The sequence below is a fragment of the Takifugu rubripes genome, chromosome 22 (assembly GCF_901000725.2).
Source record: "Takifugu rubripes chromosome 22, fTakRub1.2, whole genome shotgun sequence".
NCBI lineage: Eukaryota > Metazoa > Chordata > Actinopteri > Tetraodontiformes > Tetraodontidae > Takifugu > Takifugu rubripes.
Genome location: NC_042306.1, coordinates 10,665,293 through 10,682,608, shown reverse-complemented (window position 1 = coordinate 10,682,608; position 17,316 = coordinate 10,665,293). Strand labels below are relative to the sequence as shown.

Below are 17,316 nucleotides of genomic sequence, written 5' to 3'. Positions count from 1 at the left end.
TCAGTTATTTTGACGCACCCTGAAAATCTCGTGGCGCCACTCAGACCTCCGTAAATGTAGGATCACGCCGCTCGTGCCTGCATCATCGCCCACGGTTTCGGGGGTGCGCTACGAGCGTCCAGAAGTGGAGGAGAGGCCTCTGAAAATATCCCTGCATCTAAAATCCTCACTGTCCTTGTTAACCCGAGGTCAAACATGCTCATTGTTCTGTCCTCTTCCCTTTCAGTCCCGGGTCAACCTGGCAAATTTAAAGTTGGCAGGGTGACAGATACGAGCATAGAGCTGACCTGGGAGCCCGCTTACACCAAAGAAGGCATCGTCAACTATGAACTCCTCTACAAACCTGTCAGGTTTGGCGGTCTGGTAAGGACCTCTCATTCTTTATTAATAACTCTGTCTGCTGGGCAGCCTTTATACAAGAAAGAGACGGGTTGAGGGGACAAGTTGAAAAGACAGTCCCCACCTCCTCATCTCTCCCAGTCCTCCTTTAATGACTACTTTTCCCTCACCCCTCTCTCTAACTGTCACCCCCGTCCACTTCACTCGGATTCTTCTGTCTCGCAGGAGAAACTGACCTTCGGACCCAGGAATTCTTACACAGTGGAGGGTCTGAAACCAAACACGGAGTACTCCTTCTCCCTGGCCGCCATCTCCAACAAAGGCATCGGAGCGTTCACCAACGAGCTGGTGCAGAGCACGTCACAAGCCAGTATGTCCAAAACCGCTGCTAACGGCCTTTACCTCGTTAAGCCTTTTACCCATGCAGACACCGTGCACCTCCTGCAGCTCGGAGCGCGGCTTTCCCAGCCTCCCGAGCGGCTGCAGCGTTTGAACCATCTTTGCATCGCTCCATCTGTCTCCTTTATCAACTCTTCCCCCTCTCATCCATCCTGACCGTGCCTTTCCTCCTGCCTTCAGCCTCTGGCTTCCTCACACAGCCTCAGCAGACCTGACGGATGGAGACGGCGCACAGATTAACACTTTCGCTCTTCCTTTTCTCCACCATTCCTCCGCTCTCTCTACTCAATGAGTGTTTAATCTCTTTGAGGGGGGCATTTATGCTACTTATCGGTTAACAGTCAGTGATTAGAGGCACTGAGGGTCGGCCCGCTGTGTTGACAGGTAAGTGGTGATCAGCCTTGGATGGTTTTCCTTGTTTCATTTTCTCCTTTGAGTCATTAAATGGATGACTCAGTAAAAGAGAAAATGGCACAAAGAAAACAATTAGTAAGGTTATTTTGGACAAAAGCCCCGGACTGGTCCTTCAGAGCGGTACCGTACCCCTCGGAGGGTAAGTATTTATCATTCAGTGAAAAAAAAACCCTATATAGCATATTTAGGTGGTCTTCTTTCACTTTATTTCCTTGCTCTTCTTAAAGAAAGACAGAACAAGGGGGTACAACGGAGGAGGGGGGCTGGAGAAAGAGAAGGTGCCTGATAAGCAGCCTATTTCATGCAGCAGAATTCATTTCCCAGGGAGGTTATGTGTTCTTTGTTATCGCCAAGCTTTGGTGCACATCTAGATTGTCCCCTGAGGCCAACAGAAGTGGCTGTACGGCTGAGTGAATAGATACTTGAACCTGTCAGCTACCAATGCTACGCTCCCGCTAATACAGCTAAGCCGCTTTTAGCCCGATGCTTCATTTGTGTTCTCTTTATAGGCTGTAGTTTGAGCACTACAGTTGATGAGTTTGTCCTAATGAAGCTTTAGCTATAATTCTTATTTTTCTTGCAGTAAATATCGTAAATCCATCGTTTTTTCGGGTGACTTTTCATGCCTGAGTGCCTTCCTCCCTGCCTTTTAACACAGTCGTCTAAATCCTCCATGCCTTGTGAGATCTCTTTCTTTCCTCCGCAAAGCCCCAAAACTTCTCCCGGCGAGGGGGTAGGAAAGTCCCAGACCGCTCTATAATCCCGAAGACTCGAGGATTATGTCACCACACGGCCCGCCTGCATGAAATGTTTACATTAGCCGTGCGTCCCTCCTTTCCGTAGAATATTTATGCTTCTCATTCATAAATGTGGATCACGCGGAGCCACTTGCCTCAGTCAGAGGATGTGATACAATCACGAGGTATCAGATTCACATTCTCCATCGGTCTAATTAAGTTGTCCACTCAGGATCGATACTCCTGTCTCCGGTTTATTTCATTAGGCCCTGAGTTTTACATTATGCTTTTACGTTCTGCGGTCGCTCCCTGATCTCCCTCCTGATTTTTTTCTTTCATTTCCTCTTACCTTACGATTGTTTCCTTTTCATTCTCGTCGCCTGTCCTCTTGCTTGTGCGCCCCTCTTCTTGTTTTTCTGCCCTCTGTCCTGAACTCTTTGCCGATCGCCCTTCTTGCCCGTTGTCCAATCAGAGCCCTCAGCTGCCCCCGAGGGTGTGTCCTGCGAGAGCGCCGGCTCCACCTCGCTCAGAGTAGGTTGGCGGCTGCCTCTAATGGACGGCTGGAATGGCGAGTTGGCAGGTTATGAGCTGAAATACCAGAGAGTTTCTGGGGCAGGAGGAGGAGGTCAGGGCCATAACACGAGCGGGCAGCGGATCCCAGCAGAGCGGGGGCAAACAGTGCTGGAGGGGCTGGAGAAATGGAGCTGGTACAATATCACCCTGGCCGCCTTCACCGTGGAAGGGACTGGCCCCAGCAGCCCCGGCGTCCTCTGCAGGACCGACGAGGACGGTGAGACCGAGACGCCCCATCATCCTCTAATAATCTTTAGTGAGAGACACCCAACGAATTCCGTGTCTGCCCAGTTCCCGGCGCCGCGCCCCGTCAGGTGGACGTCCAGCCGCTCAACTCCTCGGCGCTCCGGGTCACCTGGCGCCCAGTGTTGCCGCGGTTACGGCAAGGCCAGATCCGCGGCTACCAAGTCCACTTCGGGCGGGCGGAGAGCGGCGAATCGCGAAACCTCCCCCGCATCAAAGACCTGCTACTAGATGAGTCGCAGGTGACGTCACGGCCACAGATATAAATAATTAAACGGCGGTCATTTATTTCGCCATTAAATATCTTCCCTGTCCGTCCTTTTGTCCTCTGACTCTCTCATCCGTCTCGGCTGCCTGTGGGGTGCGCTGCAACCGTGGGAGAAGATGGAGGAGGATGATTCAACTCAGTATGTGAGTGCAGACTACCTGTCTCATTAGAAATGAGCGCCTCGCTTATAAATTCAGCAAAACACATCCGTCACACACAAACTTAGGAAAATCCGCATCGGCGTCGCGATGTTATGTAACGCAAGAGGCCTGTTTATCGTCGAAACCGGCGAGTTTGTCGCATTTAACGGTGATGCGTTTCCTCCATAGGAGCTGATTATCGGCGGCCTGAAACCAGAGACCACGTACTCGGTGTCAGTGGCTGCGTACACCACCAAAGGGGACGGCGCACACAGCAGGTCCAAGCTGGTGCAGACCCTGGGGATTGGTGAGCAGAAGCCAAGGGTAGCGTTCGATGTGGTAGAATTGATCTGACAGTAAGCTGCACCGCTGAGCAGCAGTAAATACAGCTCGGAATCAATTCTAATTCTTGTAGATTTCCGTGATATATGTTTGCACACATGCATACAGATATTGATTCCAGGCTGCCTACGCCCTTTTGCAGTGCCCGGTCCGCCCTCCCTGTGGGTGCGTCCGGGATCGGGCCCGTCGGTGGTGGTGCGTTGGGCTCCACCGCTGGAGTGCTCTGACTCAGGAGCTGGTAGCCAGAGGGCCCCGTTGGAAATCCAGGGCTACCGCCTACAGTTTGGCCTGAAGAACGCATCCTTCAGCACCGCAGTGGATTTCACAAACCGAGAGAAGAACTTCACTGTCAGAAACCTCTCCCCTGGGTCTTCCTACGTCTTTGTCCTCTCTGCGAAGAGCCGAGCTGGCTACGGAGACGTAGCGAAGCAGGAAATAACGGTTCCCCTGGTCCCACCGCTGGGATACCCCAAAATATCAGACTACGTGAACGCCACTTGTTGCTCCCTCCAGCTCTCCTGGGTGCCCCCCAGCCCAGAGGAGTGTTACGACGTCATCACCGAGTACACAGTGGCTTACAGAGAGGTGGCAGTCCCCAAACCGTCGGGAGAACCTGGCCCCTCAGCCACGTCCCCGCTCTCAGCCCTCCCGTGGCTGGTCACGATACCAGCAAGCGAGTCCAGCTACACCCTCCTGGGCTTGAATCACAGTACAATCTACATGGTGCAGCTCAGAGCCCACAACAAGGCAGGCCCAGGCCCCTTCAGCCCACCTGTGGTGAGCAGAACTCTGGCCCTTGAAACAGGTAGGGCTGGCCTCAGGACCCCCCCAACCCCTCTTTTGCTTCAGCACTGTTTCGGCCTGATCTATTTCTCTCTGAGACAGCTTCCAAATACCAGGCCAGTTCTTCCAGGTTAGGATGTCACTCGCGCACCACAGAGATGCCTGAAACCCTCCGGTCCAGGGGAACACGGTTCCCCTCCCCCCCAGTCTCCTCCACTCCCTCACTTATACCTCCATCACCTCCCCTTCACCACCAGTGGGAGCGGGCTGAATGTTAATGGATGTTTGCTTCCAGAGCACTGCTTATCACAACCCCCCCTCGAGGTAAAAGTCAACAAGGGGCTGGGATGTATAGTCTCACAGAAGGTAAGTGTTCAGTCTGAATTTGAGCCGAGATCTGGCCTCCTGCGTGCTCGGAGGTAAGCATTTTTTTTAATCTGATCGACCTTCCACCTCCACCTTTCTCCGAAGCCTTTTGCCGACATGCCGGATTCTGAGTTTGACTAAGACACGAGCTCCCACTCTGAGAGCGCGGCATGTCACCGTCCTGCAGCCAGTGTGTGTGTTTTTACCTCTGTCTCCTTCATCCACTCTCCTCATCACCTGCCCATGCCACTAACCACCAGGTGTTCTTACCCCAGCGGCAGATCCGATGGACGGGCTTGGCTTTTACAGGTTCTGCTGATGGTTGTGGGGGGGGGGGGGGGGTGGGGGCGCAGATGCCGCTGGCCGGAACAAAACGTTTGGTCGCAGCTGACCTTTCCGTGGTCTGTTTGCTCTCGTTTCAGATGTTCCGAGGAATTTTTCCGTCAATCTGGCGACTAAGACGAGTGTTCTTCTCACCTGGGAGTTTCCAGAGGGCAGCAACCCCTACCGCTTCTCTGTAGGTGCAGCGGGCGCACGTGCACCTGATCCCCTTTGTTCCGTTTATCCAGATGAACACTGCTTTAAATTAGGAAAACATTGTAATTACCCTTTGGAAATGTAATCCCTAACACCGCAGACAAAAAGCTGCTCTAATCTAACATCAGCATTACTGCACTCAAAGTTCCCCAGCGGCTGTTCTGGGAACGCTGACCTGCTCCCGTCCTCCAGGTGGAGTATAACCACCAGAACATAGAGGTGGACGCTCGGACGAAGAAGGCCGTCATTCAGAACCTTCAACCCGATACCAGCTACGACTTTAAGATCACCGCCACGGAGGGCAACATGGGAGGCCTGCGCCACCGCATCTCCGCCAAGACCTCCCCGTCCATCACCATCCGCCGCCCCGAGATCGACCACACCCGCGACACGGAGACCACGGTCACCATCATCCTGCCCTCCCTGGAGACTCGTACTCCCATCAAGTAAGTCAGCGGGGTTGTTAGCGGCGTCGGGCTGGGTGGCACGGAGATAATTAAAATTGCGTGAGATGCCTGCTCCCGTATCCAGGCGACCGGGGTGATTATTTGTCCGCCTCTGCTCCCACAGGAATGTTTATGTCGTCGTGGTTCCGCTGAGAAGAGCCCGCGGGGTCCTCAGACACGAAAAGAGCCCAGATGAGATGGACCTGGAGGAGGTGAGCCTCGCCGCTCGCACCTGCTGTCTGTGCCCAGAAGCAATAAACCTCATAAATACAGTCACGTAGCTAAAAACAACCCTCCCGGTGGTCATAATTCCACATTAGTCAGAGGTGCCTGATCAGAACACCTCGGCGTCTCTCTGTTACTCAGCTGTTGAAAGACATCAGTCAGAAGCAGAGAGACTCTCGCCAGCAGAAGCAGGTGGACCTGCGTCGGGCGTACATCACCGCCCGCTTCACACCTGCCACCCTGCCAGCGTTCTTCACCCTGGGGGACCAGCTGGACTACGGAGGCTTCGAGAACCGAGCTTTGGACCCGGGGCAGGAGTACATGTTCTTCATCCTGGCGGAGCTCAACTCCACCACCGGGGTACAACAGCCACACATCTCTCCTGTCACTCCCCACCCCACACACACACAGACACACACACACACACACACACACACACACCTGAGTTCCCCTCCTGCAGGCTCTCACTTTAGATTAAAGTCAGAGCAGCTCTGCGTCGAAAACAATAAAATAAATGTCAGTCAAGCTGCTGTAAGCAAAAGACAATTATCCTCGTGCACTTTAATGGAGACTGAGTGTACCTACTCTGGCAGGAAATGAGATATTATACGCACCTTTGACTCGAAACATGCTCAATATAAGTATTTGATTATTAAAAGATGATTTATTAGGTATCCAGACGTGTCGTAGCTTTTCAGTGAACAGTATCCAAGATGTTGGCTGAAGGGATTCCGTCACGTCCCCACACAGAAAATGTACGTGGCCAGCCCCTACACGGACCCGGTGATCGCCCCTGACTCTGACCCTCAGCCCCTGGACGCCGGGGACGGTCTGATCTGGGTGGTAGGGCCGGTCCTGGCCGTGGTCTTCATCATCTGCATCGTCATCGCCATCCTCCTTTACAAAAAGTGAGTGAGACGTCCTGTAAAGGCAGAGAAGAGTCAATGCGTAGATGTGTTCTGGCGAGGGGTCCTGGCGGCAGGGCGGCTCGTTTGGGTCAGACCCGACGACAGCGTAAGAAGGTTAGCGATTGCGAGCGCGTGACTCCCTGATGAGCTCTGGATAGCATCTGAGCCGCGGCGAGGACAGGAATTAGCTATTTTGGGCTTTGGCTCCAACCGCTGCACTAATATCGTAAGATCCATTTGCTGCTGAGCGTTGTCTTAGTGGGTCTGTTGACAATCAGAGGAACGTTCCCCAGCCCTGCTCCTCATAATTGGATTATCCTTCTGTCTGTCACGCTGCGCAGCGCTCCCCATGTTTGTTTAATCTCCAGTTATCCCCCCACAAATGCTCAACTCTCAGTTTGGTCTTTGTGACATCATGATGATGTTATTTCTTGCGTAGTTTTTCCTGCTTCTCCCCCCCCCCCTCTGTATCCATCTACAGGTATCGCCACCTTCATAGCAGTATGCTGACCTCCGACCCCGCTGACCCACTCAACTCCTATACCAGCAGTTTATAATAATGAATGTGCTTCCCCTGCTATTCTCTCCTCTACCTGTCCTTCCCCCCTTCTCCTCTCTCTCTACCCACCCCCCCCATCAGCAGGAGGGTCCCCCTATATGAGCCTGGTCCTGCTCAAGGTTTCTTCCTGTTAAAGGGGAGTTTTTCCTTGCCACTGATTCTTGTTGGGGGTCAGACCCTGGGATTCTGGAAAGCGCCTAGAGGCAGTTTTGATTGTAACAGACGCTATATAAATAAAGATTGATTGATTCATCATATTTGTTCCGAGCCCCGTCTAACACCCCCCCCCCCCCCACCACCACCACCACCGCCGAGCCCTGAAAGGCCCAAATCCTGCCGCAGGCCCCCAATATGTGCTGCAAGCCATCAAGCTTTTGAATACTAATGCAAAGCTATCGATTCCCCTCTTTTAACAATCTGTCCATTTCCTCCCTTTTCTTCCTCTAATTATTCCTGCCGTGTTTCACTGGGAGCAGCAAGCCTGACAGGTAAGATTAAACCAATGTCAAGCTCTTTGCTCATTTATTCCACAGCAATTACACAACGCTGGGTGCCGCGCACAGCTTGTACAAATCCGTAAAACACCATATCTGCTAAATAGAGCACTGTTGTGGTAATGATGCTGTGTCACGCCTGAGTCGGATCTCAGCGCTTATTATCGGGCCCCTAACGCTCTTCTTATGTGCTGGCCTTTGAGCAGCAAGCGGAAGGATTCCGAACCCGGGACCAAGAGCCTTTTGAGCAACGCCGAAATGATGGCACATCACCCGACGGACCCGGTGGAGATGCGTCGCATCAACTTCCAGACTCCCGGTATGAAGCTCTCGCCCACGCAGGCGCCCAAACACGTCCCTCCGATTACTCATTATTTGCTAATGAAATATTCATGCGGTTAATTATATCCGGGGTGAGATTATGCAGAAGAGATCCCAGCGGCACACCCCCGCACGGCAGCCAGCGCCTACCTGGCAGCTCCCGCTCAAAATGGCCGCCGCTCAGGTGGCAGCGAGCGCTCGGCGAGGCCTGAGTCACTGCAGCGTGACAGAATCCGCCCACGTTCCACGGATCGCGCATTAGATTGGGTGGTACCGGCAGCGGTTGGGCGCCTCTCTTCCGTCAGCGTTTGTCCTAAAGTCACACTGTGAAGTAACGACACAGATCCCGACGCCGTCCCACCCCCCCCACCCCGCCGAGCGAGATCTAACAACACAGCTGCTCCGGCGGTGGCACAAGACTAACGGGGCGCCGCTTTCATATCTCCCATTAAATTAGGAAAAACACACAGCATGGATTATTTTAATTAGCGCCGCCGTTTGCAGGCGCTTCGTTACTTTCTGTGAGCCGGCGAAGAAAAGCAGAGAGCCCACAAACCCGGCGCGGCTCTCCCTCCGCCGTGCGCAACCTTGAAGCTCCCGGCTCGCCCCGCTTCTCCTCCAGAGATTTTTCTGCCTCCGAGTCGCTCGGCAAAGATGAAAATTGTTTCCAAGCGAATGCGGCAGAGGCTATCTGAGGTCAGGGTTCGGTCGTGACAGCAGCGCTTTGTCGTGGTGCTGCATTGCCGAGCGGGAAAAAAGGAGAATATAAGTGCTCAGGGCTTTTCAAAGGGGCAGCAAAATATTGAATTTAACACTCTTTTGCGCGTTGACAGTCATTGGAAATGAAAAAAAAAATTGTGAGGGCGAGTGGGAGTGTGCGTGTGTGTAAATAAAAAAAACCACTTTATTTACTAAATAGGGTTACTGATGATGTGTGATTACTGTCATCTCCATGTTTTCCACTCCTAACTGGGAATTACATGGAGATAAGTGCGGTCGGTCACATGACTGATATCTTGCTGTGACTTTTGCCCGGCTCTCACGCAGGAATGATGAGCCATCCTCCCATCCCCATCAACGAACTGGCCGAGCACATCGAGCTGCTGAAAGCTAATGACAACCTGCGGCTCTCCCAGGAATATGAGGTAAGACGTACAGCGGGACCTCTACTTACGAACGTCTCTACATGCGAAATTTTCCGGTTACGAAACGTCTTAATGGGAAAATATTTCCTCTTGTTACGAAAGAAATTTCAGGATACAAAAGGCAAAAATACGCGGAGTTTAGCGAACGCAAACATGCTTGTAGCTGCTCTGCCACTGGCTATCGCCTAGCATCTTCCTGTAATCCCATTGGCTAGGAGGGACGTCGCTATGTACAAGTTTGTGTGTATCACAGCGTCTTCTTCGTCGTCTTCGGGATTTATTGTGGGCGTTCGTATGTTTGTCCATTAGATGGCGGTGTTACCAGAAGTCTTAACGTTCGTTGCTAGTAATGACGGCTAATGTAAGATTAGCCTGTAATAAAGTTCATTTTGTTCCTGGAGAAGCCTTGCACTGAATTCCTACATTTATTGTGCGGTAATCTAATTGTAACATGTATTTGTTACATGTTTGGATGCATAATTTTATGATTTATAAAAAAATTATGTCCGAATTTCTGGGGGCTTGAAACGGATTAGGGCATTTACATGGAAGCCATTACATGGTTACGTAATTTTCAGGTTACGAAACAACTTCCGGAACCAATTAATTTCATAAGTAGACGTCCCACTGTATAATTATTCCATATGAGCGTCTATGTCATGATTAGACGGCGCACCGGCGAAGCCTCTTATTTAACATTTGCACCTCAGAGCACAGACAATATGGTCATGATTTATTCAACGCCGCTATTTATTTCAGTAACAAGTCTACATTACAGAGCGCACGCTCTCCATTATCCACTAAACATGTCTCCTCGCATCTGCGTGTGTTTGCTGTTTTCTTTCCAGTCCATTGACCCCAGTCAGCAGTTCACCTGGGAGCATTCAAACCTGGAAGTCAACAAGCCAAAAAACCGCTACGCTAACGTCATAGCGTACGACCACACCAGGGTCATTCTTGCCCCGATAGACGGTAAGGGGGGGGGGGGGTGTTTAGAGATACTGCCGTGGGTGATGGGAACTCTGGGGGCGTAGCTGCTGCCTGATGGATGAAACCTGAAATGTTACTAAAGCCGTGCGCGGTGGCGGGAAGCCGACAGCGTGGGTGCGCTGGAGTGCGGCGAGCATTGTCTCAGGACAAAAAGAGGCAGCGCACCATCCAACGCTCATCGGTTTACTGTGACACGCGCTCGTTTGTTTGCGTTCCTGCACCAGTAACCTGGCTGCCATCTGCTGGAAGCAGCAGCTGTGACAAACGGCCTCGCTCAATAGCCCGTTTGATGTTGTACACGGAGGGAATCTGTCGTGGCGCTTATGCAGATCGCCGTTTAAGCGGGAGCTCCGCTGTCTCGTCCCGCAGGCATCCTGGGGAACGACTACATCAACGCCAACTACATCGACGGCTACAGGAAGCAGAACGCGTACATCGCCACCCAGGGACCCCTGGCAGAGACCTTTGGGGACTTCTGGAGGATGGTGTGGGAGCAGCGGACGGCGTCCGTCGTCATGATGACGCGGCTGGAAGAGAAGTCCCGGGTGGGACAGTATAACAGCCTCATAAAGATTTGGGCGCGAGAAATGATTGACATCAGCCATTCATTGGTTTTACTCTCACCTCGGCAGATAAAATGTGACCAGTACTGGCCGAATCGTGGCACGGAGACTTACGGAATGGTCCAGGTGACCCTGCTGGACACAATGGAGCTGGCCACCTTCTGTGTGCGCACCTTCTCCCTGCACAAAGTAAATCCTTTTGCTGTTCTCCGCATGCTTTCTCCCTCTGACCCACGGTTGACGCACGCGCATTTTTCTCCTGGACGCAACGTTCTCGGTCGCGATGTGCGTGTGGACAGGCAGAGGAGTGGAGATTTGTCTGAGCCGCATGATTTGTTCAAACTGGGACAGCCTCCCCGTGTCAGGCGCTGAGATTCGATCGCCGCTGTGAGCGAGGCGCTTTCTCATAGCATGAGGCTAATCTAAGTCCGCCAGACTAGCGTGTCTCTGTGGCCTACTTACAAACACAAAAAACTGGGCCAGCTGTAACTTCCAATTGTAGCATGGCTTCTCCAAAATTTTGTTGATGTGTTGTGATGCGTCAAGTTAAGGGATCTGTCACAAAGAAGAGAGTAATTCATATAAAATATTCAACGCCGCAAACAAACAATGCTTCGCTCTTTATGAAGAGAGGCTACGGCGACACGTTTGAGTGGCGCTAATTAGGATAGGAGCGATGATTTATGTAGATGTAGCTCGGAAAGCGTGCTCAGGTGCCAGCTCTGCTTAAGCGGCCGATATGTAGGTTGTGCGTCATGACGTCAAATCAAAGCGCCGTGTAACAGCCCGTCGTCCTGTCACATCAGAGCGGCAGCAGCGAGCGGAGAGAGGTGCGCCAGTTCCAGTTTACAGCCTGGCCGGACCACGGCGTGCCAGAGTATCCCACCCCTTTCCTCAACTTCCTCCGCAGGGTCAAAGCCTGCAACCCCCCGGATGCTGGACCCATCTCCGTTCACTGCAGGTACCGCCGACATGCTCCAAGGGAAGCTTTGAAACTGGGAAATAAGCACATTCGTGGTCCTGTGAGGAAAAGCTGATAACGGTTTTATTTGTTGGCTTCGAAAATGAGGAGCCTGCATGAGGACGCTTATCTTAAGACAAAGGCTGGACACCAAAGGCCAAATGTAATCAATAAATGTGACAGCATCTCCAAGTAATTGCATACATATCTTATTCGTTTGCAAAGCCACTGTAGGAACGAAATGTGTTGTATATGCTAACGTCCCGGGTGCCTCTTTTATAACTCTACACCTTAAATTTAACACATGTGTAGAAGAAAATAATGTCATCTTTTTTTGTGCTTATAGACAGTCTCACATAGATAATAAACATATTGGCTCATAAAAGACTGGGAAAATGTGATAAATGTTTGCATTTTTGTTGCTAGCTATATGAATTTACAAATATGGTGCACAATTACGATGTTAATTAGTTTGGATTATAAATTTGAGTGCGCTAAGCTAAGCTAATGGTGTGAAAATTCCTAAATCCTCTGTATCAACCGCCTCTTCCTGTTAGTGCTGGTGTCGGTCGCACCGGCTGCTTTATCGTCATCGACGCCATGCTGGAGCGCATTCGACACGAGCGCACCGTGGACATCTACGGTCACGTCACCCTGATGCGCTCGCAGAGGAACTACATGGTGCAGACGGAGGACCAGTACAGCTTCATCCACGAGGCGCTGCTGGAGGCTGTGGCGTGCGGGAACACCGAGGTGCCCGCCCGGAGTCTGTACTCGTACATGCAGAAGCTGTCCAAGGTGGAGAGCGGGGAGCACGTCACCGGCATGGAGTTGGAGTTCAAGGTACAGAGGGGGGAGGGGGAGGGAATGCACCCAAATGGAGGTAATGGTAATACAATGATGCTGTTTTCCATGAATCCAGCGGCTGGCGAACACCAAAGCCCACACGTCCCGCTTCGTGACGGCCAACCTGCCCTGCAACAAGTTCAAGAACCGACTGGTCAACATAATGCCCTACGAAACCACCCGCGTCTGCCTCCAGCCAATCAGAGGCCTGGAGGGCTCCGACTACATCAACGCCAGCTACATCGACGGCTACAGGTACGCTTCCGCCGCTAACGCTAACACGACCCGACCCGCCGGGCCTCTTGTGATGCCTGGACGGCTGAGTGGTTGGGATGGGTTTGCTCCGCGGTGCTCTCACCTGTCACGTCCTGTCAGATCCGTCTTTACTGTAGTCACGTTCTGCTTCGATGTCACCGCACGCCGCCGCCTTCAACCTCCTCCCTCCCCCGCCATTAGAGAGGAGGGACACCAAACCTCTTGCGACGGCTCGGATATATTTAGCTTCCCTGTTCAAACGTGTTTTGACCGCTCCGCGTCTTGTCCCAAGGCTGACTCCCTTTTCCTGCCCAATGCCTGACAGCGAGACCCACAGAGGAGGTGACTTCATATTGTGTGTGTTGGCGTGCAGGCAGCAGAGGGGTTACATCGCCACCCAGGGCCCGCTGGCGGAGACTACAGAGGACTTCTGGAGGATGCTGTGGGAGCACAACTCCACCATCGTGGTCATGCTGACTAAGCTGAGAGAGATGGGACGGGTAGGCACAAACGCACCGCGGGCGGCGATTGATGAGGAGCCGCTCGAGTCATCGCGCCATGTCGTTCTTTTCCTTTTCACCGTTCTCAGGAGAAGTGCCACCAGTACTGGCCCGCGGAACGTTCTGCCAGGTATCAGTACTTTGTGGTGGACCCCATGGCGGAGTACAACATGCCTCAGTACATCCTGAGGGAGTTTAAAGTTACCGATGCCAGGGTGAGTTCAGAGGGTGTGTGTGTGTGTGTGTGTGCGTGCGCGTGCGTGTGCGTGTGCGTGTGTGTGTGTGTGTGTACCGCTTCAGCATCTCAATGCAGTGGTGGTCGTATCAGCCCAAGGTGTGTGTTGGTTAGCATGTGTTTTGTGTCCAAATGTAGCTGGAGTGTATTAGCTAACCCCTATTTACTAATTTAACCATCCTGTCTCCAAATAACATTGAGCGCACACATGTGTGTTATGTGTGTGCGTAACCTGCGTGTCTGCTCCCAGACGTGCGCGCCGGGTAACAATATTTCAAGCCTGTCCCGACGCCACGTCGACAGATGCACTATTGATCTCCATTAGGAGGGAGACCGAAAGGCTGTGCAGAGAAGCAGAGATGTAATTGCCTGCCGAGCGGCTGACAATAACAGACACGCTGACGTTACAGCTCCAAGCCGCGCACGGCCACTGATCCAGGATCAGATGGCAGCAATCATTAGAGAGGAAGAGGAGGATATTGCCTTGGCAGTCGATACTGCGAGAAGGCCGTCTTTTAATAGTCTTTTCACGATGAGCACCTCGTCCGTCTTTGCGCGTCCTTCCTTCCATCTGCAGGATGGGCAGTCGCGAACGGTGCGGCAGTTCCAGTTCACCGACTGGCCGGAGCAGGGCGTGCCCAAATCTGGGGAGGGCTTCATCGATTTCATCGGACAAGTACACAAAACCAAGGAGCAGTTTGGCCAGGACGGGCCGATCGCCGTTCACTGCAGGTGAGTTGCAGGAGGACGGTAAATTTGCACGGTCAACGCAGCAGACGAGAGGGGGTCTGATGGCGCCCTTTCCCTGTGCGGCTGTAGCGCCGGCGTGGGGCGGACAGGTGTCTTCATCACCCTGAGTATCGTCCTGGAGAGGATGCGCTACGAAGGAGCGGTGGACATCTTCCAGACTGTCAAAATGCTGCGCACGCAGAGACCGGCCATGGTGCAGACTGAGGTAATCACACAGTGGAATCGGCCTGTTCTTTGTTTGGTGTCACGTCCTTGTCAGAATACGGCTGTAAACGCCGTCACGGGTTGCGTCCGGTGGCTTTTGCTTTTGTTTAAATTTTAAACTGCCGTATATGTATCAGGAAGCACAATCGCTTGCTGGCAGTCATGAGGTCTCACCTGTTTCTATGGCAGCGCACATGATCGCCCTCCAGCGGGAAATGTGTAGTTCTGACAACTGTTTCCTTTAGTTTGGGCGCGTTGACTGGGCCTGCCAACAGGGGGCGCTCGAATCATCAATAAAATCGCCCGCGAATGCTATTTTAACAACACCGTTGTTGGATTTCTCCCTCTCAGGACGAGTACCAGTTCTGCTACCAGGCCGCTCTGGAATACCTGGGTAGCTTCGACCACTATGCAACGTAAGGGAAGCGACAGCAACCCACCCTCCGTCTGTCATCTGCAAGGTCCACAATCAAGCTAACAAGCGAAACAGCGAGAGAGGGAGACGACCTGAGACGCCGGTTTTGTTCCCGCCTTCAGGGGTTTGAGGCTCGGAGATGGAATTTCACTCCAACACGGACAAAACAAAAAAAACCCAACAAAAACCAACAAAAAAAATCAGTATCTGACGGCACCCATGCTCATCGGGAGGCTGGCTGAGGAGCTGCTGGTGTGGAGACTGTCCATGTGTAATCCATATACTTACCTCAGTGTTCCAGTGTGAAGGACATATAATACATGTGTGTTGTGGTCAGCTATCTCCAATATGAACCAGTGAAACAGCTTATGAACAGGATTTATGATACTATATGTGTATAAAATAATAGAAAAGAAGAAAAAAAAAAGACACAACGAGCCTGGATATTTGCTGCAGCCTTAGTGGGCTTTCTATCCTCAACTTTGTATCTATCGGTTTGTTGTACAAAGTGCGAAGGTGAAGATTTCTGTGTCTGTGCGTCCGCCCCAAAGTCGCGACCGCAAGGTAGCTCGTGTAAATGAGGTGACCCGATGGACCCAATGTGCAGTGCCAAGAGAACCCGCGCCTGCCAGGACACACGGCACCAAGAGACACCTGCGCGGTTCAGCTAACACCCCCCGCCGCCACCCGCGCCACCTCAATTCGCCTCCTCCCTGAGAAATAGCCGACCTCAAAACAGTCATTAGGCCCCATTGTGTCCTAACTGGGCTGAGGTCTGCCGCTCTTCTTCTGCTTGCTAGTTGCCGTGGTCTTTGTTCATCCTCCAGCTCATCTCCTCTTGATGTCAGCCCCATTGTGTCACTTCAGCAGTGGCTTATTGAAAGAGATGCTAATGAAAAAAACGAGCGTCGAGGCCTTTTTTTCTTTCTTTCTTTCTTTCTTTCTCCTTTTCAGAAGCGCTTCTCAACCCATTTCTGCAGACATTTTTGCTGTTTTTACTCCAAGTCTTTGCCTTATGCAGACGGATTTCTTGTGTTGTCAACATGCTGCTTAGCACTCATGCATTGTCTGCCATTCGAAGGTGGTGTCTGAATCCTCTCCCTTCCCGAAGACGTCCTGAGTCACTATTATATTTTACTATAGAAAGCTGATGAAATATATTGAGATAAGACCCCAACACCTTCTGCACAAGCAGGAAATTGATCATCTTCTCATCCGACTGTCCACATGAGCTCCACTGAACTGGGACTGTACAGAACCTTCCCACCATTGTAACACAGCCACACGTCTTTAATATCGATATATCTATCTTTTCTTGACATAATCAGATTTGGTCCCCACGCAGTGATTAAAGAGCACAGCGGCATTGGAGCAAAATCCCAATTTTTGTACATACAGTCTAACATTGGAGTCCTATACAGTACAGTTACATGTGTCCGAGCACAAGATATAACGTGGGATTGGATGTGATGTAGTTCTAATCGTCGCAAAAGAAGCCTTATTGTTATCGCTCACGTTGTCTGTTTGTTTCATATGATTTTTTTTAAAGATATTTATTCTATTTTGTTACATTTTACGTTTGTTTTTCATGTATTTTTTTAATATATATGCGGCAAATATAACCAATGAGATGTTGTTTACCTGTTTCTTTGATGAGCCGATGTTGAATATTGTGTGTGTTTTTTGTTTGTTTGGCTTTTTTTTTACATTTATGCGTCAGTTTTTTGTGCTTTTTTAAATTTCATTTGCTACATTGTAATAAGGTATGCCCTCTGTGTAGGGTGCTATTTGATACTAATTACTGATGTCTAGTTAGCGACGTGCGTTCGAGGCAGACCTGTTTACGTTTACAGCGAGGCCCCTCCCACCTCACCGTGAGACGTTCAAGGCCATCGGCGAAGAGTGCGTCAGATAAGCAAATGGTAGCAAGTGTATTTTTGTCAAAAGAATGGGTGAAGAGTCGCCCGGCTGCGCACACGTAAAACATGTTTAAAGCTGAATTTATTCTATGAATTGTGTGATCCAGACGTCTTTACGGTGCGTGACATATATGACATATGTTATTCTCTGGATTTTTAACGATTATCATGTAGAGAAATATCAAAGATACAGGATGTATAATCAGAAATGTGTCGAGGGGCCTGATCTGACAGCGCCATTATTCCCCTACCACCCCCCCACGCCCCCACGTGTACCTGTTTTTTCCTTTTAAACCATGGATGTAGATATTGTATCTTCACTTTGTATTAAAGCAAGGATGATTGGATATACAGCACAATGGCTGCTTCCTTTTGTATTTTTTAAACACCTCTGGCAACTAATTTGAGGGTTCACTTTGACAAATTGTTGGAAAAATAA

At 51.2% G+C, this 17,316-nt stretch overlaps 1 protein-coding gene across 10 annotated transcripts in view; it reads left to right on the top strand.

The window, feature by feature from the left end:
• Nucleotides 1–17,233, top strand: part of LOC101075769 (receptor-type tyrosine-protein phosphatase S-like) — a 47,983-nt gene extending 30,750 nt beyond the window's left edge. For 6 of the 10 annotated variants that reach the window (XM_029830726.1, XM_029830723.1, XM_029830728.1 and 3 more), the window contains 26 exons: nt 227–363; nt 565–709; nt 2,362–2,679; nt 2,754–2,947; nt 3,090–3,116; nt 3,303–3,420; nt 3,598–4,260; nt 5,027–5,121; nt 5,334–5,587; nt 5,712–5,799; nt 5,954–6,172; nt 6,563–6,720; nt 7,756–7,767; nt 7,980–8,092; nt 9,142–9,239; nt 10,088–10,211; nt 10,599–10,774; nt 10,862–10,981; nt 11,599–11,753; nt 12,311–12,596; nt 12,676–12,854; nt 13,228–13,354; nt 13,444–13,569; nt 14,167–14,321; nt 14,409–14,544; nt 14,895–17,233. In XM_029830726.1, the coding sequence (XP_029686586.1) occupies nt 227–363; nt 565–709; nt 2,362–2,679; nt 2,754–2,947; nt 3,090–3,116; nt 3,303–3,420; nt 3,598–4,260; nt 5,027–5,121; nt 5,334–5,587; nt 5,712–5,799; nt 5,954–6,172; nt 6,563–6,720; nt 7,756–7,767; nt 7,980–8,092; nt 9,142–9,239; nt 10,088–10,211; nt 10,599–10,774; nt 10,862–10,981; nt 11,599–11,753; nt 12,311–12,596; nt 12,676–12,854; nt 13,228–13,354; nt 13,444–13,569; nt 14,167–14,321; nt 14,409–14,544; nt 14,895–14,963 (4,292 nt within the window). In that variant the 3' untranslated portion in view covers nt 14,964–17,233. The remainder of the gene's footprint in view (nt 1–226; nt 364–564; nt 710–2,361; nt 2,680–2,753; nt 2,948–3,089; nt 3,117–3,302; nt 3,421–3,597; nt 4,261–5,026; nt 5,122–5,333; nt 5,588–5,711; nt 5,800–5,953; nt 6,173–6,562; nt 6,721–7,755; nt 7,768–7,979; nt 8,093–9,141; nt 9,240–10,087; nt 10,212–10,598; nt 10,775–10,861; nt 10,982–11,598; nt 11,754–12,310; nt 12,597–12,675; nt 12,855–13,227; nt 13,355–13,443; nt 13,570–14,166; nt 14,322–14,408; nt 14,545–14,894) is intronic. The other 4 variants (XM_029830732.1, XM_029830731.1, XM_029830730.1 and 1 more) reach the window with 1 other exon arrangement.
• Nucleotides 17,234–17,316: the final 83 nt, after the last annotated feature.